At 46.4% G+C, this 23626-nt stretch overlaps 1 protein-coding gene across 1 annotated transcript in view; it reads right to left on the reverse strand.

The window, feature by feature from the left end:
• kif5aa (kinesin family member 5A, a) overlaps positions 1-23626 on the reverse strand; it is a 43672-nt gene that overhangs the window by 18839 nt on the left and 1207 nt on the right. The window contains exons 3-14 of the mRNA XM_079619434.1: positions 23474-23547; positions 21134-21238; positions 20400-20448; positions 20269-20324; positions 17326-17413; positions 17103-17227; positions 12417-12521; positions 11840-11988; positions 7237-7385; positions 4920-5137; positions 4057-4125; positions 538-744 (exon numbers count right to left, since the gene is read on the reverse strand). Of these exons, the coding sequence (XP_079475560.1) occupies positions 538-744; positions 4057-4125; positions 4920-5137; positions 7237-7385; positions 11840-11988; positions 12417-12521; positions 17103-17227; positions 17326-17413; positions 20269-20324; positions 20400-20448; positions 21134-21238; positions 23474-23547 (1394 nt within the window). The remainder of the gene's footprint in view (positions 1-537; positions 745-4056; positions 4126-4919; positions 5138-7236; positions 7386-11839; positions 11989-12416; positions 12522-17102; positions 17228-17325; positions 17414-20268; positions 20325-20399; positions 20449-21133; positions 21239-23473; positions 23548-23626) is intronic.

The raw sequence follows: 23626 nt of genomic DNA on the forward strand, positions 1-23626 counted from the left end.
CTCACACACACACACACACACACACACACACACACACACACACACACACACACACACACACACACACTCACCATCTTGTGGCTGAGCTGCTCTGCCAACTGCTTGTTGTGCAGGCTCTTGTCCTCACACACACACACACACACACACACGCACACACACACACACACACACACACACACACACACACACACACACACACACACACACACACACACACACACACACACACTCACCATCTTGTGGCTGAGCTGCTCTGCCAGCTGCTTGTTGTGCAGGCTCTTGTCCTCACACACACACACACACACACACACACACACACACACACACACACACACTCACCATCTTGTGGCTGAGCTGCTCTGCCAGCTGCTTGTTGTGCAGGCTCTTGTCCTCACACACACACACACACACACACACACACACACACACACACACACCATCTTGTGGCTGAGCTGCTCTGCCAGCTGCTTGTTGTGCAGGCTCTTGTCCTCACACACACACACACACACACACACACACACACACACACACACTCACCATCTTGTGGCTGAGCTGCTCTGCCAGCTGCTTGTTGTGCAGGCTCTTGTCCTCCACCTCCTGGCTCTTCTGGTCGTAGTTGACGGCCAGCTCCTCCAGCGCCTGCAACACCTCGCGCACCTCAGCTTTAGCGCTCTCGCTCTCCGTCTGCAGGCGGCCCAGCTCCGTCTGCACCTTATCAGAGTCGCCCCGCGTCGACGCCAGCAGCTGAACACACACACACCAGCAGGCATTAGAGGTGACATATCCCTCTTTTCACAAGATGTAATATAAATCTATGGTGTCTCCAGAACGTGTCTTGAATTTCAGCTCAAAATTCCCCCCAGATCATTTATTATAGCTTGTCAAAATTCACCCCTTTTTAGGCGTGAGCAACAACATGCCGTTTTTGTGTGTGTCCCTTTAAATGCAGATGAGCTGCTGCCCCGCCTCCGTTCAGAAGAGGGCGGAGCCTTTACACAAGCTTCCAATCACAGGCCAATCTCACTCATCCAGAATCCCAGAATAACCAGCAGCAAGTGCAGCCTTACGGAGAGACTCAGAGTTTCACTTTTACACAAGTGTGCACAGTTCCTGGGGTGTTTATAAGACAGCGGTGACATGTTCTGGTCAATAGTGTTCAGTGCTCGTCTCTGCTCAACCACAGAACAGTTTCATGCTTTGCTGGAACTTTTGCCATTGAGTTAGAACTGGTCACTGTTGTCGCTCCCGAAACCAAATGTCGGCTTATTTTTTTTACATGCTTGCAGAGAAAGGCTCACACCACAACAAAGTTACTGGGTTTCACTTTTCACGTTTTCTGGGTTGGCAGAATCACCGGGGACCCGATTATAGCACTTACACACGGAAAAAGTCAGATTTTCATGATATGTCCCCTTTAATACCAGCTAGAAACGTCTCGGTTACGTATGTAACCCTCGTTCCCTGAAGGAGGGAACGGAGACGTTACGTCAGTAACTGACGAATGGGGGTTTCGCTAGAGAGCCCTCTCACCTTTCGAGTATTAGAAAACTAGCCAATGATGTGAAAATACCATGGGTCTGCCCCACCGTGTGAGTATAAAAGTGCAATCTCGCATTATATTACCTGCTGAGGAGCCGAGACTTTGCGCCCTGGCCGTTTCAGCGGTACAGCGGCATGCAGATTTACGAGTGACTGACATACGGGGGTCCCGATCTAATCTCGCCAATGCGGCTGTCTTCCAGTGTCCTCCGCAAGTCCCAGCTCCTTGTCGTGAGGCTAGCACGAGTGAAGGGCCAGGCTAACGCTAGAATACGAAGGTACACTGGGTAGCATATTCCAGATGGAATATGTAACCATGCCCATCCGCAAAGAGGTCTCAAAATACACATATGACCCGAGTACGGGATACATATGGAGAACTCTGAGGTATCTAGGCTGCAGGGTGGAATATTTCAACCTCGAGATGGCAAAAGGGGTCTTGCCGAGGGAAAGACACGTGCTCGGAGGAGACTTACAGTGGAAATACACATGTGGGGGTTGACCAAGCGGGGAACTATGCACATGGAGGCACCTAACCGATCACGAGGGCTGACCAACAGGCATCGACACTGCAGGAGGAACTCAGGGTCTATGGAGAACTCATCTGAGGAGAATAGCGCACGTATCCAGTCCGTGGAGTGGAATGGCGCAGCAATTGATGACACCGAGCAGGTCCTACTTACTGGCTACTGGAAGCGAGTACACGAGAGGACACTGGCTCCACATGGAGATTGTAGAATCTCACGAAAGTGTTGGGTGTCGCCCAGCCTGCAGCTCTGAGATGTCTGTTAGCGAGGCCTGGAGGAAGCCACACTCCGGGTGGAGTGTACCTTCACCCCTAGGGGGCACGGTCGACCTTGCTGCTGGTAAGCCAAGACAATGGCGTCCACTATCCAGTGAGATAACCTCTGCTTGGAGAGAGCCTTTCCCTTCAGCTTCCCACCATAACAGACAAGAGCTGGTCTGAGGTCCTGAAACACTGCGTTCTGTCTACGTAAGCACGGAGGGCGCGTACTGGACAGAGCAATGCCAAGGCTGGGTCTGCCTCCTCCAGGGGCAGCGCTTGCAGGTACACCACCTGATCCCTGGAGGAGTGGTGGGAACCTTGGGCACATATCCAGGCCGGGGTCTCAAGATCACGTGGGAGTTAGCGGCCCGAATTCAAGGCCCGCTTCGTCAACCGAAAATGCCTGCAGGTCCATTGCCCTCTTGATGGTGGCCAAAGCAACCAGGAGCACCGTCTTCATAGAGAGGTACTTAAGCTCAACTGAGTGCAATGGCTCGAAGGGAGCACTCTGCAGGGCAGATAGAACCACTGTGAGGTCCCAAGAGGGAATATGAGGGGGGCGGAGAGGATGTAACCTCCTGGCCCCCCTAAGGAACCTGATGACCAGGTCGTTCTGTCCTACTGTCCTTCAGGGTGGAAGGAGATGGCCTTCGATCCAACCCTTCTTGGAGGAAGAAGAGCACAGACCTGATTGGGCATTTTCTGGGATCTTCTCGGCGAGATGAACACCAGGTGACGAAGAGGTTCCACTTCAAAGCGTAGGCGTGTCTCGTGGACAAGTCTCTAGCTGAAGTGATGGTAGCCACCACTTCAAACCTTCAGTGTCCCATCCAGGACCCACACGTGCAGGTTCCAGAGTTCGGGACGCGGGTGCTAAAGGAGGTCCTTCCTCAAAGGGATTGGTCAGGGAGGGGGTGTCGCATGGAGCACAAGTTCGGAGAACCAAGTCCGGATGGGCCAATGAGGCGCAGCCAAAAGGACCTGCAGAACCTGTGCAAGAAGACTGACTGGGGGAAACGCATACTTGCGGAGGCCCCCTGCGGCCAGCTGTGCGCTAGTGCATCCGAGCCGAGGGTCCCCTGATAAATGATCAAATGTTTGCATATATTTAGAAGTCACACATTTTACCCAATGTCATGTAAGATTTTATGTTTTGCTATTTTGTCACCAGCCTTTTTTATTTACTGTATGGTATATTTTGCTGTCGTTTTAACTACTAAGTTTTTGTTAATTAAATGTAACGTTTGCTTATTTGCAGTGGGGCTGTCAAATGAAAATTCAAACTTTGAATATTCGCTGAATTGAAATAGACACCTGAATACAAAATGATCCTTCGATCTTAAATGCATGAGGGACAAAAAAACATCCAGTGCTTGGTTTGTGCTTATTGATCGTTGTCCACTAGTATTTTTCCAGAAATAATATGTCAGTATAATTAGAATTTTGTAAATATTTAAATGCAGCCCTGTTGATAGCCCTAATGTGCAGCTAATGTAATGTCTGCATCTACTAATCTTCCATTTTATTGATCTAATGAAATGACACATGGCTCTATTTTTGGAGAGATCAGGAAATGATTCGGCCGCATTACAACAGTGTGCAGATTTATCTTGCATGTTTTGTACTTTTTGGTTTAGCATCTGAATTTAAACCTTTTAAATGTAAGCCTTTCACTATTTTGGAGTAATTAATATATTAACAATTAACATGATCCAGAAGTGACCTCTGACCTCGTCCTGATCCAGTATCTGCTCCTTCAGCTTCTCCGACAGCTGACACTGGAGATTGATCTCATCATCCTAGGAAACACAGTGTAGGAAACACAATAAGTGTAATTAAAGACAGCAATAACATCCTGTTTATCTTGTTATGCATATACAGTCAAACCAAAAATTATTCAGACACCAAATATAATGTATGATATGTTTTCACTAGTATGATCAGGACACTATAGTTCATTTATGTAAGTGAGGAGAGCAAAATAAAGTAAACTGGGACATATTATACCCAAATATCCTTCATACAGTGACTACCAGTAAAAATTATTTAAAAAAAATAGGACCAAAAATTACTCTTTGAGCTGATCATGTTTTCTTCAGTGTTTTGTCTGTAACTGCTGATGCTCTTTCACACACACACTGAACACAATGAAGCATTGCTTGGTCACTGGTTGAGCTAAACTGGTATTATCTAATTGTGTAGTTAAATTTACCAGCTGACAGATATTCATCATAATTCATGTGTGAGACAGTCTAACAGAAGTGTGTGTGTGTGTGTGTGTGTGTGTGTGTGTGTGTGTGTGTGTGTGTGTGTGTGTGTGTGTGTGTGTGTGTGTGTGTGTGTGTGTGTGTGTGTGTGTGTGTGTGTGTGTGTGACAGTCTAACAGAAGGATGGACAAAACCTGTCAAATATCAAGTTCTGGTCGTATTTTATTTCCATTTTCTAAACTATAGTGAATAAACTGATAATGTGAGGAATGTTGAAGGAGTCTGAGTAAAGTTTGGTTTGACTGTACATACTGAGATGTGATACTGCTCTGATAGATGGCGCAGTGAGAGTTGAGTTATTCTGCAGGAGTGATCATGTGACTGACCTTATCGTCCAGCTGGCGGTAGAGTTTGCGGATCTCTTCCTCATACTTCTGCCGCTCTTCCTCTGAGATGCGCACCACGATGGAGGAGGAGTCCGAGTCGCGGTCCCTCTCCCGCTGGCGCTCCGATGAGGACCTGTCGTTGTCCAGAGCCGTGTCCTCGCTGACCTCCAGCTTCACCACATCAGCGTCCGTCTGCTCCGTCTCGGGCACGTTCTCTCCTGCGGACACAGCAGAAGAAGAAACACACGTCAGGCTGCTCCCACTTCACTTTCAGTTCAGATTTGAGTAAGAACAACAGGAAGGGATATGATGTAATTACAGCAGATACATTAAATCAAATATAACAACAAATTAGTGCTGGGCAACGATTAATCGCATCCAAAATAAAAATATATGTGTGTGTAGTGTGTATGATTATTTTGTATATATAAATACACACACATGCATGTATATATTTTAAGAAAAATGTGTTATGTAAGGAATAATTGACGACAGGCCGTTGATAATGCACACTCGAGGTGGTAATGTGAACACCTGTGCATTACGGCCTGGAGTCAGTTATTCCGCTTATACTACAGTTACCACACCTCGAGATATTGTTCAGATGATGTATTTCAAGACGTCTGTCAAGTCTTTGTCATTAAAACGCTCTTGTATGTACGACTAACTTCTTACGCATCTAAACCCCATGCTCCGTTGCTAATACCAAAACGCCATTGTAGAGTTAGCGGAGGTTTGAGCCGCTGATAGCAGAGTAATGCTGGACACACTTAACCACTGACACACTCTCTGACTGTCTCCATCAGATTCTGAACACCGCTGTGATCAGTCATAAGTGTCAAATTACATTCATTACCGGCCTTACAGTAAGTGTCCCCCTGGCTTTATGCAGTTATTAATGCAGTTATGAGAGAGAGAGAGAGAGAGAGAGAGAGAGAGAGAGAGAGAGAGAGAGAGAGAGAGAGAGAGAGAGTAAGACACAGAGACTACACACCCGCAGAATACCTGAGTACAGTGAAAGACTGTAAACTCAGAAGAATGATGGCGAGGTACAGACTGAGCAATCACACACTGAGTGTAGAGACGGGCAGATACAGACAGCAGTGTGTGTGTGTGTGTGTGTGTGTGTGTGTGTGTGTGTGTGAGATACAGACAGCACTGGCTGCCCAGAGAGAGCCGCATCTGCCCGCACTGTGACCAGGGAGAAGTGGAGACAGAACAACACTTCCTCACCAGCTGTCCCAATTATGAGGACATTAGAGGGACTTTACACACAATTTGAAATACTTTACCCTAACTTCATCAAACTAAACAAAAAAACACAATTTCAACATCTATTAGGAGAAAAAAGAGACTGTGTCATACTAGCGCCAAGATACATTGATGCTTGTCACAAAAAGAGAGAGTTGACAACCAATCAGTGATGCACTCACACACACACACACACACACACACACACACACACACACACACACACACTGAATTCTAACTTTTCACAGAGTTCTGAAATGTTCATAGTATTCTACCATTTATTTATTTTATTTTTTTACATTTATTTAATTATTATTTTCTGTACTAAATCATTTTCTATGTTGTATTGATGCTTTGGCAATACAAAATGTATTTTTGTCATGCCAATAAAGCTTTCTGAATTGAATTGAATTGAATTGAGAGAGAGAGACATGTGCGTCAATATTACAATTTATTTATTAATTCAATTAGTTTTAATTAATTCGTTCATTCTTGTTTTCTATTAGTGACAGTCGACTAGCCTAATAAACGAAACACAAAGCCCTTTTAACAAGTATAGGCCTATCAATAATTATTAATTTGTTATATTATCTGCAATAATTACAAAAACCCGTGCGGCAGGACTATCAATTATTTAAATATTCAAATTAATTTTCTATTGATTATATATAGGACTATATACTTTATTTATTCAAATTAAACTGCATGTTTCCATTGATTGTGAAGTGATTGAACATTGCAGATCAAGTGCACGGTTTTTCTTGTTATGAATTATATCCTATTTTCCGTTATTACAGTGAACTACGCGCAGTGATATGGAGCGGTAATGCGGTCAAGACCTGCCGGAACTACTTTAACCGTGCGGTTCCCTGAAAATAATGCACACCGTAGAACGTTCGTCAACCAATCAGATTCAAGCATTCAACGGCCCTGTAGTATAATAATATATAAAATCTGTATATTTATAATATAAATTATGAATAAATATATATATACGGTATATACATAAATATTTCTTAAATATACATGCATATGTGTGTGTGTAACTGAGAGTGTCCAGGCTCACCGCTGCGCCAGCGCTTCAGCTCCAGCTCCAGCCTCGTGATGGTGTCCCTCAGGCTCTTGCTCTTCTCCTTCTCCTTCTCATACTTCCTCTTCCACTGCTCCGCCGTCAGCTCCAGGTTAATGGAGGCCGCGTTCTTGATGGTCTTAGCACTGCACACACACACACACACACACACACGGGTCTCAGTCTCAGAACTGCATTGTGGTTCCTTTTCTTCTCCGCCACAATGTTCTGCAATTAATTCGACCTGAAATCTGCCACTGATTTACACTGACAGTCTGTTCAACACTCACATGTATCCTAAAACAACAAACGGCGGCGGCTCTAGGGTCAGTGGATATTTAGCCACGACTGGGTCATTTCTTATTTAAAGGAATTCATTAATGAAATGATTTCAAGTAATCTAAGGGAATAAAGAAAACAAAGGTATTCTTATAGTTGTGACGTAATCAATTTAAACATTTCAAATATGCACACATTCTCTCTTAGGGCCCTATTTTAATGCTCTGTAACGCAAGTATCAAACGTGAAACGCAAGTAACTCTGTGGGCGGATCCCGGCGCTGTTGCTATTATACCGGCGGGATAAACGACTCTTGCGCCCGACGCAAATCTAAAATGTGTTGGTTTGAAGTCGCTTCATTACTCATAGGTGTGGTTTGGGCGTAACGTGAAATAAACCAATCAGAGCGTCCTCTCATATTCCCTTTAAGAGCCGGTGCGCTTGTTCCACGGCGGATTGCTATTATAACGGCGGGTTTGCCGGCGCACGCCAGAAGCGGTTCACAGCCGAGGAGACCGACGTTTTCGTCAGGGCCGTAAAACACAGAGAAGTGACATTGGGGATGAGGGAGAAACACACACACATTAGCTTCGGTTAAACAGGCGTATAATAATTTGGGTAAATGTGTAATCTAGATTTATGCCTATTTTTTCACATCTTCATGGACACAACAATGATTACCCTCGTGTGTTAATATGTTTCCTTGTAATAATGTATGATTTGCACAAATGAAAACTGCTGCGTCTGTTTAGATTAGAGAATCAAAGTGTGTGTGTTGTTCACACGCTACATAATGGCCAAGCATGCGCTATTAAAATAGCATATGACTAACGCGCGGCGCCGCTGTCTTTAGTATTAGGTGGAGGACAGAAGGCCTGCAGCACAAATGACCCGCAAATTTAGTAGGAACCTAGGAATACAACCCGGCCTGGGGTGAAGAAAGACTATCACCATACCAGGTGCAAATCCAAGTACGTGCAGGCCTCAGCCTCATGTACCACGGTGAAAACGAAATTAAGGATCTCTCCTCAGAGATAACCCAGCAAAGAAACATTCATTACAGAAATCAAGTACTGTACCATAGGGCAGATAACAAGATTCAGAAGGTTCATTTCAATGCATATTCAGTCTTCTCGTGGAGGGAGCTCTAGACTGGAGTATGGTCTCCACGACCTCGGTCGAGAGACCTGAATCTATGAGCTGGCCCCCCTCAGAGGACGAGCCCACAGTATCCATAACTCCGGAAGAGGGTGAAATATTGTGTCCCTGATTGGGACGCTAAGTCCCTCCTGATCGGAATCTCCATGGGAGAGCCATCTAGAAGGGACAGTAGGTCTGAGAAACACTCTCGGGCCAGCCAGAATGGGGCTACTAATAAAAGATGAGCCCCTACCCGGCAAACCCTCTCCAGAACTCCCGGAAGCAAAGATTTACATTTACATTTAGTAATTTAGCAGAAGCTTTTATCCAAAGCGACTTACAACTGAGGACTACTGCAAGCGAGTCATCGTGAAGAGGAAAAAATAACGCAAGAAGTGCTCAAAATACAAAGTTCAGGCATTGCTCAGAGTAGCATAAGCCAAACAAGGGAGGATTAAAGGAAGAGGGTTTATTTATTTTATTTTTTATTTTATGTCAAGTGCTCACGGAAGAGATGAGTTTTCAGTTGTCTTTTGAATGTAGTTAGGGAATCTGCATTCCGGACGAGGGTAGGGAGATCATTCCACCAGCATGGAACCGTGAATGAGAATGTTCTGGAGAGAGATTTTGTGTCTCTCTGTGATGGTACCACGAGCCGTCGCTCGTTGACCAATCGCAGGCTTCTGGTAGGGATGTAGACTCGTAGGAGCGAGTGAAAGTAGGAGGGAGCTGAGCCTGTGGTCGATCTGTAAGCAAGCGTCAATGCCTTGAACTTGATGCGAGCATAAAGATATCGGAAAATGCGTACAGGTGTAGCCTCAACCACACCTAGTACATCACATCCAGTCCAAGCGGAGCTGGATGCGTCAGGGAGAACCACAAAGGGCAATGCGTTGTATAAACGATGCAAAAAGGTAGACTTGAGTTTTACCGAAGTTCTCCCAAAGGAGCTCCACCACCTCGGGGTGAAGTCTCCATTCCCCGGGCTTCAGCCCCTGCCTCAACAGGATATCTGCTCTGATATACGAGACCATCAGTGTGTTGTCCGAAAGGACAGGCAGATGGTGACCTCTCGGGTCTGACAGGAAGTATTGAGATTCTCGGAATACCGCCATCACTTCTAGCCAATTATGTGCAAAAAGGAGATGGTCCTGCCAAAGACCCTTCGCCGAGTGACCGCTCATGATCACCCCCCACTTGTGAGGGAAGCATATTGTGAGGGAGTCTCCGAGGAGCCAGAGCTGCATCCACGCATATTGTAAAGATGCGGGGTGATAAACATAAGCCGAATGGAAGAACCTGATACTGGTATGCTTCGCCCCTGAAAGCAAACCTCAGGAACCTCCTGTGAGGAGGATGGATAGATAATTAAGCGTCCTTCACGTCTATTGTGACAAACCGGTCCCAGGACAGAATCTTTGACACAATCATATTAGCGTAAGCATACTATGAACATGAGATTCTGAAACCTTCTGTTTAATTGACGCAGATCTAGAATAGGACGCAACCCTTCATCCTCTTTCGGAACAATGAAGTAACGGCAGAAAAACCCTGGCTGTCTGCTGGGAGGAGGAACCCCTTCTATAGCTCCTTTTGCAGAAGTGTCAGTACTTCCTGCTCCATAACCAGAGCCTGCTCGAGGTCCACAACTGTGGGGAGGACCCCTAGAAATCTGGGCGGACGAGAACCGAACTGAATTCTGAAACCCTTTTCTATAGTGTGCAGGACCCACTGAGAAATATGTGGCAGTAGTTTCCACGCTGCCAGAAATTCTACTAAGGGCACCAGTCCCTAGAGACTGGCCTCTGGATTTGGTTGAACAGTCACTTCGGTGCCCTGAAGCGGTGAACCGGCAGGGAACAACCGAACTGACCGTTCTAGGACCCTCCTCGGAGGATCGTATGGGGACGCAGACACCTCGGTGCCCTGAACGGCGAACCGGCAGGGAACAACCGAACTGGCAGCGCCTCAAAGAGTCGCACCCCAGAGAGCGCCGAGGAGAAACGATTTCTCAAAACCGTCCCTGCCCCGGAGGAACCTTCAGAAGCCTGATAGCCTCAGCGTCAGGACTTCTTGTCTAAGTTTTATTAGAGATAACGACAGTCCTCAGATCTTGCCTACCTCTAACTAACTTAGTTCCTACGACCCTCCTCGGAGGATCGTTGGAAAAAGCAGACACCTCGGCGCCCTGAACTGGCGAACCGGCAGGGAAACCGAACTGACTGCTCTACGACCCTCTTCGGAGGATCGTTTGGGGACGCTGACACCTCGGTGTCCTGAAACGGCGAACCGGCAGTAAAACCGAACTGGCAGCGCTGCGACCCTCCTCAGAGAGTCACACCCCAGAGGGCGCCGAGGAGAAACGATTTCTCAAAACCGTCCCTACCCCGGAGGAACCCTCAGAAGCCTGCAGCCTCGGCGTCAGGCTTTTTCTTACAAGCTATTTTAGAGATAAAACAGTCCTCAGATCTTGTATATCTCTAACTGGCTAGACTGCGACCGCCACCCAGGTCCCTCTCGATTGTGGATGAGCCCGAATGGCGACGCTCTGTTTTGCAGCACTTTATGCTGCGAGGAGCTTTAGTAGGCCGAGACTGCTCCCGCCCAGCAGATCCGTTTGCGAACCCCACGATGCAAGTCACCGCCGCGCCTCGGCAACAGCGGTACCTGCGCCTCGGGGAACGCGAACCGAACCATCCTCTTCTATATATACGGTATATAGTTCACCTAACAGCCTACTACAGAATTTGAAACAACTAATCAAATATAACAATAAAACACTGCATAGTCACTGTATGATTTAAATACATACTGATTATTTTTAAGCTACTGAAGTTATCAGTCACGAGCAGTGAGTGATTATCTCTGTCTTTTGTTGTTTGATGAACATTAACGACAGACAGCAGCAGGTTTATTAGGCTACTGTCACTTTAATAAAAGACTGTTTTATCTAGATGTGATGTTTGTGTTCCTGGTGTTAGTGAAGTGAGGCCACGTTGTACTAAAACAAGGGAATAAATGATTACAATGAGGGAACACATTCTTAACTGTTGTGCCTGGTGAGTGTGTATTGTGTCGTGCGGGGCTGTGTGTGTGTGATGTGTTACCGCTGTGGCGTGCGGGGCTGTGTGTGTGATGTGTTACCGCTGTGGCGTGTGGAGCTGTGTGTGTGATGTGTTACCGCTGGCCGAACATCAGCGTGGACTTGGTCTCGGCGTCGTTGTAGCTGGAGGGAGAGCAGCAGATGAACATGGTGGTACGACAGTTCCCCCCCAGAGAGTCCTGCAGGATCCTCGTCATCTTACTGTCCCGGTACGGCACGTGCGTCTTCTGCTCACACACAGGAGAGAGTGTGTGTGAGTGTGTGTGAGTGTGTGTGTGTGTGTGTGTGTGTGTGTGTGTGTGTGTGTGTGTGTGTGTGTGTGTGTGTGTGTGTGTGTGTGAGTGAGTGTGTGTGATCTTACTGTCCCGGTACGGCACGTGCGTCTTCTGCTCACACACAGAAGAGACGTGAGTGTGTGAGTGTGTGTGTGTGTGTGTGTGTGTGTGTGTGAGTGAGTGTGTGTGATCTTACTGTCCCGGTACGGCACGTGCGTCTTCTGCTCACACACAGGAGAGATGTGTGTGTGAGTGTGTGTGTGTGATCTTACTGTCTTGGTACGGCACGTGCGTCTTCTGCTCACACACAGGAGAGATATGTGTGTGAGTGTGTGTGTGTGAGTGAGTGTGTGTGTGAGTGTGTGTGTGTCTACACTTACAGTTCCTTCAGCGAGGGCAGAGATGACGTTCCCCAGAGAAGACAGAGATTTATTGATGTTTTTAGCCTCATCCAGAACGGCTCCGGCCGCTCCAGTCTTACTGACCTGTGTGTGGACACACAACACAACACTTAACCCGTCGGATGTCACACTCACTCCTGGCGCATCTGACACAAGTCTCATTATGCACATCAATTCAAGAACAATGCGTTTTGAAAGAGTCGTGATTGCCACAACAAAACTTGTTATCATATGAAGGGTGAGTTTAACTCACTGGACACTAGTTTTAAACACAAATACTCTGTACAGTCTTCAGGCTTTATTCCTGTATCCATCTTCATTTTACAGTAAGAGCAGACGCAGGCTTACGTTTCTGCTGTCATTCGCTTCCAGTTATTTTACCTGTACAGAACCAGTCCGTTACACTGTTTGATATTGCAAACTGGTGTTTGTTCTCATAAGCCTTATCCAGACGGGACTAGTTTAACATGGAGAGGTGAGGTAAAGTTATAGCATGCAATGACTATATTAACAGAAATGGGAGATTAATAAACATGCTGAAACAATAAAAACATTCAACATTTAAAACATTAGAAAATAAAAAGTGTATTCCCATTATTCCTCTGGCAAAGCAGCATACGCTCTTCATTAAGATCTTATTATCACAGCTGTGACTGTACAGGCGATCGCCTCTTCAGATAATGTTGCACAAACATAGCGTAACTCCGCCTTACCTCGTGGGTATATACGGAAGTACGCTGGCAACATGCAGATATGTTTTTGCTTCGGAGCCAAGTATATTCTTCACTCCACAAGCCATCTCTAAGTTTACCTACACTCACTCTTCGAGACGAGCGACTCTCTGGTGTTGGTGTGACGGCGATTTCCAGCGAGTTCACATTGCCTGCTGATCTGTGCAGTGATCTGCCTGTATATATGTTTCTCCCTGGTCGCTTCAGCATTCGCAGAGTTTTCCTCTCATAAAAGAGCTTTGTACGCGGCACGTCTTTTTAAAGATGCCTCGCCCATGCACTTCTGGTTGCGGTCGGACTGTGTCAGATTCTGATGGGCACAATCGCTGCTTTGCGTGTTATCCCGTGTGTCTCGTTCGGCACTCCAGATGAAGATGCTATGTCCATCGCATTATCACAAGGTGGGCAAGAATCCTCGGGAAGTGACGATTCGGCTGTGCTGCCGCCTTTGGGAGTGCCAGCAATGTCCGAGTCAGATCCCGAGCTGACGGCCATGCTTACCCGGGCAGCCGTGAGCATCGGGATAGAGTGGAACCCTCCGCCCTGTCCTGAGCGCTCGCGGCTGGACGATTGATTTTTGGGTGCGGCCGCTGATCCTCGTCAACGTCCAACCCCAATACCTTTTTTTTCCCGGACGTGCATGTGGAGGTCTCGAGGTGCTGGAAGGCACCCTTGTCTTCCTGTGTTCGCTCGACGGCCTTCTCCGACTTTTCTCCCCTCAACGGGGCCGCTGCCAACGGGTACACTGGGGTTCCCACGGTGGAACGTTCTGTTGCGATGCAACTGTGTCCTCAGAGCGCTTCCTCTCGTGGTGACCCTAAGCACCCATCCAAAGCATGTAGGTTTTCGTCTATCCTGGTGGCAAAATCCTATAGAGCTGCGGGACAGGCAGCCGCCTCATTGCATGCCATGGCCATGGCCATTCTGCAGGTCTACCAGGCCCAGATGCTCAGGGATATGCACGAAGGCAGGACAGACCCAGGGCTCTTTGATGAGCTGCGTGCCGCCACTGACCTCGCTCTCCGGGCGACGAAAGTGACCGCACGCTCCCTGGGTCTGGTGATGTCCAGTAACGTGGTCCAGGAGTGTCACCTTTGGCTGGACCTGGCTGATATGCGGGATGCTGAGCGGACCCGGTTCCTCGACACCCCCATATCCCAGGCGCGGTTGAGGACTTTTTCCCAACAGTTCTAAATCGCCCAGAAGCAGTCTGAGGCGATAAGACACATTCTGCCCCGACGGCCCTCAGGCTAAGCGGCGCTCCTGAGACAGGCTGCTCAGAGATGGTGTCCAGTTCTTTTCAGGAGGTGGTAGCAGGACCACTCCTTCCCCTGGGAGAGAATCTTTTGTTCTCCACTCCCCGCTCCTTGCCCCCGGGCAGGCAGCACCCTAATGCGGTTAAAGAAAGAACTGACACACCCATCTCTGAGCACACAGAGTTATCGGACGACAGTGCGCGCCGCTCACGGGCCTCGGCACTCTCGTCCCCCTCTGTCGCCAGACCCCTGGCAGAGAAGGCCCCCATGGAACGCTGGTCCTTCCCTGACCTCCTCTGTCAGGACGCGGCTAATGACCGGGCCGCTATGCCACTCAGGTCCGGGCCGGTCATTCCGCTTCGCTGCACCACCGAGGGGACGTCTGTGGTTCGCATGACCCCACTGGCACAGTTCTTGTCTCAACAGATGCCTCCACCAAGGGCTGGGGCGCCATGTGCAATGGACAAGCTGCCACGGACTCCTGGACAGGACCCCACCGCTGTTTTATTCCCTGACGAGGGCACGCTTGGCACGGATGCACTGGCGCACAGCTGGCCACGGGGCCTCCGCAAGTATGCGTTTCCCCCAGTGAGTCTTCTTGCTTGGACCCTGTGCAAGATCAGGGAGGAGGTGCAGGTCATTTTGGTTGCGCCTCATTGGCCCGTATGGACCTGGTTCTCCGAACTTGTACTACTCGCGACAGCAGGCCAGGACCTCCTTTCTCGGGGACGGGCACCCTATGGCACCCTCGTCCTGATCTTTGGAACCTCCACGTGTGGCTCCTGGACGGGACGAGGCAGGTTTGAGTACCCTACCACCAGCGGTGGTGGCTACCATCACTTCCGCTACAGCATCGTCCACGAGACATGCCTACACGTTGAAGTAGAACCTCTTCGTCAATTGGTACTCTTCTCGCAGAGAAGACACCAGAAATTGCCCGATCAGTGTCGTTCTTTCTTCCTGCAAGAAGGATTGGAGCGAAGGCTGTCTCCCTCCACCCTGAAAGTGTATGTTGCCGCTATCTCCGCACTTAACATATCTATTAAGACAGCGCTCCTGGTTGCATTGGCCTCCATCAAGAGGGTAGGGGACCTGCATGCATTTTCTGTAGACGAAGCGTGCCTGGAATTCGGGCCGGCCTATTCTCAAGTGATCCTGAGACCCCGGCCTGGATATGTGCCCAAGGTTCCCACCACTCCCTTCCGGGACCAGATGGTGAACCTGCAAGCGCTGCCCCTGGAGAAGGCAGACCCAGCCTTGGCATTGCTCTGTCCAGTACGCGCTCTCCGTGCTTATGTAGACAGAACGCAATGTTTCAGGACCTCAGACCAGCTCTTGTCTGTTATGGTGGGAAGCTGAAGGGAAAGACTCTCTCCAAGCAAAGGTTATCTCACTGGATAGTGGACGCCATTGCTTTGGCTTACCAGCAGCAAGGTCGACCGTGCCCCCTTGGTGTGAAGGCCCAATCCACCCGGAGTGTGGCCTCCTCTTGGGCTCTAGCGCATGGCGCCTCGCTAACAGACATCTGCAGAGCTGCAGGCTGGGCGACACCCAACACATTCGCCAGATTCTATAATCTACGAGTGGAGCCAGTGTCCTCCCGTGTACTCGCTTCAACCAGCCGGTACTAGGACCCGCTCAGGTGTCTTCACTTGCTCGCCATTCCACTCCACAGACTGGATACGTGCGATATTCTCCTCAGGTGAGCCTCTCAGATAACTCCCTGAGTCCCTCCAGCACTGTTGACGTCAACGCCAGAGTTATGCCTCTGGCAGCTTTCGCGATTGGCTAGGTGCCGCCATGTGGTTCCACCTCTGGGCGACCCCTACATGTGTATTTCCACTGTAAGCCTCTCTGAGCATGTGTCTTTCCCTTGGCAAGCCACCTTGCCACCCCTGGGGTTGAAACATTCCACCCTGCGGGCTGGACACCCCAGTGTTCTCCGTATGCACCCCCCTCCGGGTCATATGTGTATTCTGTTAGGGATATCTTATCCCGTGCGAATTGGACATTAATAATACAAACGTCATGTGGTGAAATTACATTACTCCATTGTAAAACTAATCCCGTCTGAATAGGGCTATATAATTCTATAAATAAACACACTGGTTTATAGTGCAAATAGTGTTACCATTTACTGCACTTTGTCATTCTAGGTGTTACGATGTGGTCAGCATGCACAAAAACAAGGACATATTCAGTAACCAATGTAACCGAAACTAAACAGCGTTGAAACAGGAAGTGAAGTAAACAGAAGAGAATGTCAAAATAAGGGTCCACATAACAGAACATAAACCTGATAATAAGCTCGTTAGGATATTTTTATATGTATAACAGTTCTGATCCTCGAATCTGACTGGATAAGAGGCTTTCTGCTGATATTTCACCAGTATCATCGTCTTCGTCTCTGCGCATAGACTGTCACTCAGCGCGCAGTTACACTGTTATGCCACTAGGTGGCGGCAATAGATTGTCTTTTTCGTTTATGAAAAAAGAAAACACGTGAATATCGCGGTTGCTTGCATTCCTCTGCGGTTGGCTTGTCAGTATACTACAATATTACGCTTATCGCAACAGCCCTATGTTTGATCCATGCAATTAAAGTCAATGGGGTCCAATGTTGTGTGTAACCACTAAAGACAGAAAGTCCCAAGGCGTGTAGTAAAAAGAGTTCAGACCTTCTCGCTGCCGGCCAGATCCACCAGGTAGAGTTTCCCGCAGAGCTTCTGCTCCGTCTCCACGTGCTCCTGCTTGATGTTGATCAGGAAGATGCTGTGACTGCGAGAGCTGTGCTCGTTCATGTCTGACCACACAACAACACTGCGTTTACTCTTCACTCTCCTCATATCATGTGTTCCTAGAGCTACGGTCAGTGAGATTATAAGGAGTGTGAGCACTCACTGGTGACGGCCACGTGCCGGTTGGACTTGCCCTCGTCGATGACGTCCATGACCTCTTCCGGACTGGAGACAAAGCGCTCGGTGCAGCCCTGATAACACACACTTCATTAGCGCGAACACAACCCTGATAACACACACTTCATTAGCGCGAACACAACCCTGATAACACACACTTCATTAGCACTGGTAGAGGCTCAAAGGAGTCGTTCACCTCAGAATTAACATCTCCTGATCATTTACTCCTTTACCCGCACGTCATCCCAGATGTTCACGTCTTTCTCTCTTCAGTGGAACAGAAATGCAGGTTTGTGAGGAACACACTCCAGATGTTCTCCATATAGTGACTTCAATGGTCCAGCGGGTCGAAGGTCCAGATGTGAGTTTCAGCTTCAAAGTCTCTCACGATCCAGCCGAGGAATAAGAGTCTCATCTAGACAAACCAGCCGCCATTTTATATAGAAATAAACATTAATATACTTCTAACCACAAATGCTGGTCTTGCACTCGCTGTGATGCGACACACATCACGCAATCACGTTGAAAGGTCAAGCGTGTTCCGGTTCAGAAAAGTAGAGGAGGGCGAAAAACTCCTCAAACTTCATTTTCTCCTCCAACTTCAAAATCGTACGACATCGTTGTTTTACCTTTTATTTTTTTCATTTTTTGTAAATGCCGTTTGACTTAGTCTTTGCACGTTGGCTTTGTAAACACTGGGGGCCCTATTCTAACGTTCTGAAGCACAAGTAACTCTGTGGGCGGATCCAGGGAATCTAAAATGTGTTGGTCTGAAGTAGCTTCATTACTCATAGGTGTGGTTTGGGCGTAACGTGAAATAAACCAATCAGAGCGTCCTCTCACATTCCCTTTAAGAGCCGGCGCGCTTGTTCCACGGCGGATCGCTATAATAACGGCGGATCGCTATTATAACGGCGGATCGCTATTATAACGGCGGATCGCTATTATAACGGCGGATCGCTATTATAACGGCGGATTGCTATTATAACGGCGGATCGCTATTATAACGGCGGATTGCTATTATAACGGCGGATCGCTATTATAACGGCGGATCGCTATTATAACGGCGGATCGCTATTATAACGGCGGATTGCTATTATAACGGCGGATTGCTATTATAACGGCGGATTGCTATTATAACGGCGGATCGCTATTATAACGGCGGATCGCTATTATAACGGCGGATCGCTATTATAACGGCGGATCGCTATTATAACGGCGGATTGCTATTATAACGGCGGATCGCTATTATAACGGCGGATTGCTATTATAACGGCGGATTGCTATTATAACGGCGGATCGCTATTATAACGGCGGATTGCTATTATAACGGCGGATCGCTATTATAACGGCGGATTGCTATTATAACGGCGGATTGCTATTATAACGGCGGATTGCTATTATAACGGCGGATTGCTATTATAACGGCGGATCGCTATTATAACGGCGGATTGCTATTATAACGGCGGATCGCTATTATAACGGCGGATTGCTATTATAACGGCGGATCGCTATTATAACGGCGGATCGCTATTATAACGGCGGATTGCTATTATAACGGCGGATTGCTATTATAACGGTGGATTGCTATTATAACGGCGGATCGCTATTATAACGGCGGATCGCTATTATAACGGCGGATTGCTATTATAACGGCGGATCGCTATTATAACGGCGGATCGCTATTATAACGGCGGATTGCTATTATAACGGCGGATTGCTATTATAACGGCGGATCGCTATTATAACGGCGGATCGCTATTATAACGGCGGATTGCTATTATAACGGCGGATTGCTATTATAACGGCGGATTGCTATTATAACGGTGGATTGCTATTATAACGGCGGATTGCTATTATAACGGCGGATTGCTATTATAACGGTGGATCGCTATTATAACGGCGGATCGCTATTATAACGGCGGATCGCTATTATAACGGCGGATCGCTATTATAACGGCGGATCGCTATTATAACGGTGGATTGCTATTATAACGGCGGATCGCTATTATAACGGCGGATCGCTATTATAACGGCGGATCGCTATTATAACGGCGGATTGCTATTATAACGGCGGATTGCTATTATAACGGCGGATCGCTATTATAACGGCGGATCGCTATTATAACGGCGGATTGCTATTATAACGGCGGATCGCTATTATAACGGCGGATTGCTATTATAACGGCGGATCGCTATTATAACGGCGGATCGCTATTATAACGGCGGATTGCTATTATAACGGCGGATCGCTATTATAACGGCGGGTTTGCCGGCGCACGCCAGGAGCGGTTCAAAGCCGAGGAGACCGACACTCTCGTCAGGACCATAAAACACAGAGAAGTGACATTGGGGATGATGGAGAAACACACACACATTAGCTTCGGTTAAACAGGCGTATAATAATTTGGGTAAATGTGTAATCTAGATTTATGCCTATTTCTTCACATCTTCACGGACACAACAATGATCTCCCTCGTGTGTTAATATTTTTCCTTGTAATAATGTATGATTTGCAAAAATGAAAACTGCTGCGTCTGTTTAGATTAGAGAATCAAAGTGTGTGTGTTGTTCACACGCTACATAATGGCCAAGCACGCGCCCTTAAAATAGCATATGACTAACGCGCGGCGCCGCTGTCTTTAGACTGGGTTTCTCCTGGTCAGTGGCGGAATTGCTTTCTAAAACTGCAGAATATCACCAGGGAACGTTTGAGCCGGAACACGCTCCTCTTTACACTGGACCATTGAAGTCACTATATGGAGAACATCTGGAGTGTGTTCCTCACAAACCTTCTTTTCTTTTCCACTGAAGAGAGAAAGACGTGAACATCTGGGATGACGTGCGGAGAGTAAATGATCAGGAGATGTTCATTCTGAGGTGAACGACTCCTTTAATGTCGCTCTCACTGAATACGCTGATCGTTCACCTTCACGTAAGGAACTCGGTTCTTGTCCTCGTGCACAGACAGGTTGGTCTTCGTGACTGAAGGGGAAAGAAACACAATGAGGAATATTGAAGGGAATTCGTTACGCTGCACTATTTCTGTGTCCTACAAACCGTCCAGGAGATCCCGGATCTTCTCCATGTAGATCTCGAAGTAGGACACCTGAGGAGAGCAAACACAGCAGAAGCGCTCGGGTTATCAAAGTCCTGCTTTAGTTCATCATAACCAACATTTATTTTTCTGCCAGGAATAACATTCATATGCTTTTGAATCCTAAATGTGTCCAAACCCTTTAGCCAAAAACTCGTGACTAAGTGTGTGTGTGTTAGTGAATCAATCAATATAACAAAAGGGGAAATTAAACTAGCCGGATGTCTAGGTTTATAAACTCGTGACTTTGAGTAACAAAGTGAAGAAATCAAGAAAACACAGTTTGCCTCTACCTATTAACAGAAGAGTTTGCATATGAAAGTATATAATGTATCATCATGTCCGCTTTGCCATGCTCCTTTTCTATAAAAACTGTTGTATTTGTGCTGGTGGGATTCTTTCTGAAATTGGTCTGAGATCCTCCGGCTGTGAGAAAGGCATTGTCTGGAGTCTGTCTAGTTATTGCTGTGCAGTTTAGTGGAGCACTAGAGACCTTATTCCCAAGTGATAGTGTTTGAACGGAACGAGACGTCGTTATGAGACTCTTAGGCGGGGTCAGATTGCAGTCAGGTCACTATAACTCTTAGGCGTCAGCCAGCGGGTTAGAGGTGAACTCAACTGAGTTTAAAGTTTTAAAGTGTCGACTGGAGACCAGGTAAACTTCAGTCAGGTGCGTAGGGGGAATCATGCACACTACCTTGATGTGGAACTCCAGGTTCTCGTCCATGGAGAAGATGTGGTTGAAGATGTCCTCTGCGATGCGGGGAATGATGCCCATCTGCTGCGGGTCGTGCAGGTTCCCCTGGAATAACACTTCATTATTAAAACTCATCCTGATCCGAGCGCTGACTAATCAGCTTTATTTATACAGCGCTTTAGGCTGTGTTTACACGGAAACAGTCTGAAGAGAAAACGCAAAAGTGGCGTTGCGTTATCACTTTTTATTCTGCGTTTAGACGAGCGTTATGGGGAGAAATCTGCGTGCATATGGTGATGCAAAAGTGTGTGAGATTGGATGTAGTGTGCACTCCAGACGGCTAGGTGGCGATGTGGAGCACTGACAGTGAAAGAGACGCTGACACAGTTTGTCATGTGTAATACGGTAAAGCTGCTGCTTTAACCCTCGCTGCTCTTCGCGTGTCACTCAAAAATTACAGATTTTTAATTTTTTTTGTCAATGAAATTAATGCTATATTTTAGTTTGATAATGTTTTGTTATTTTCCTGTACTGGCGCATGCCTGTGACGTAAACACGTACGCGACGCCTTCACTGTCTAGCAGACGTATGCGTTTTTACCGTTTTTACCCTTTAGACGGGAACGCGGCGGCGGAGCGTTTTTGAGATCTCCACTCTGGAGGGGGGTTTCACTTTTTTCGTTTTTAAGCCCCAAAAACGCCGTCGCCGTGTAAACGAAAGGCACATCCGATCAAATATTTGTAAGTTTTCACCCGCGAGCGTTCTCGTGTAAACAGGGCCTGATACAGTACAGATTGATTCAAAGCGGCTTTACAGTGATAACAGCGATAAAATAATGATTCAATAATGCAAACGGAGTTTAAATCTGCAGCTCTAAAGGAAAGCAGTGTCATTGCTCAGCTGAAGTCTGTAGTAAAGGTCAAACTTTGCAAGGGTCTTTTATTGTCATTCCCCACACACACACACACACACACACACATACACATTTTTACATGAAGGAACAACACTAAGTACTACGGTCCTGGTCAAAACACAACATTAACCAATAAACATCAGAAACTAGAGTATGTCTAAGCAGCTTCCTCAATAATAGCACAATAGCAATAAAAACTCAAATAAACAATGCAAGAATAAAAACTGTGCAATAATTAAAAAATAAATGAGGACCTAAATAGTCATATTGTTGCACATAAAATGTCTAAATAATGCTGTTATATATTTTTATAACTCTATATGATCTATGTTATTGCACGCACAGTAGAAGAGCGAGAATGTGTCAGTCATTTCTTTAGTATAAATGAGTAGTTCGTCTATAAAGCCGTTGAGTTAAATCAGTGATGTCATCGTCCAGCTCAGCTCAGATCAATACACAGACCAATGGTTGTTAAGACAGCTGAATAAATCCATATGCATATATTATTATGCATTATTTATTAGATACATTAAGAAAAGTATATTTTATTGTTGTCAGTTCGTGGTAGAATGTTGCTAAATTACACAGATAGACATGTTATAATCGGTTTAATGTTATGGTGATTTTCTCTTTCTTTTTTGACAATGTTGTGCTGCTCATTTTGGCCACGTCACTTCCATTTCTAATAATGTGAAAAATATGATACACCGGTGTTTTGCCAGATGAGGCTAAATGTATCTATGTTTTATACCAGATTTATCTATCTATCATCTTTTGGTTTTAATTTTCCTTGTTTTTATAGTGACTGACATGTGCTATATAAATAACCTTGCCTTGGCTTAATCTCAGAGAGTTGTGGTTAAATAAAGGGCAAATAAAAATAAAAATAAGTGTTACTGGAGAAGAGCCGGACAACACTGAACACAACATCTGCTGAGCAATGACACACACCCAAACTCATGTGTTTAGTAGTGATGTTTAACGTGTGTTCTGCTAAATATGTGACATTTTGATAGCAAAGACTTTTTTTTTTTTTTACTTTTGACTGGTTTTGCTATTTTTATAATGTAAAAAACGGTAACACTTTACAATAAGGTTCATTAGTTAACATTAGTTAATGTATAACATAAACTAATAATCAATCCATTTGTTACTGTATTTATTAATCTTTGTTAATGTTAGTTAATAAAAATACAGCTGTTCATGTTAGTTCACAGTGCATTAACTAATGCTAACTAATACAACCTTTGATTTTAATAATGTATTAGTAAATGTTGAAATTAATAATAACTAAGATTAATAAATGCAGTAGATGTATTGTGCATTCTTAGTTCATGTTAACTAAGGTAGTTAAGTAATGTTAACTAATGAACTTGCCTAAAAAACAACTGCAAAATTAGCATAACTCTTGATAATGAGCACTGTACCTCCATGGTGTGAGTCTTCCCAGAAGAGGTTTGTCCATACGCAAAGATGGTGCCGTTGTAGCCTCCCAGCACATCTACACACACACACACACACACACACACACACACACACACACAGTAAGCCTGGCAGACGTTATCCACACAGTTCAGATG

The sequence above is a fragment of the Phoxinus phoxinus genome (assembly GCF_949152265.1).
Source record: "Phoxinus phoxinus genome assembly, chromosome: 7".
Lineage (NCBI taxonomy): Eukaryota > Metazoa > Chordata > Actinopteri > Cypriniformes > Leuciscidae > Phoxinus > Phoxinus phoxinus.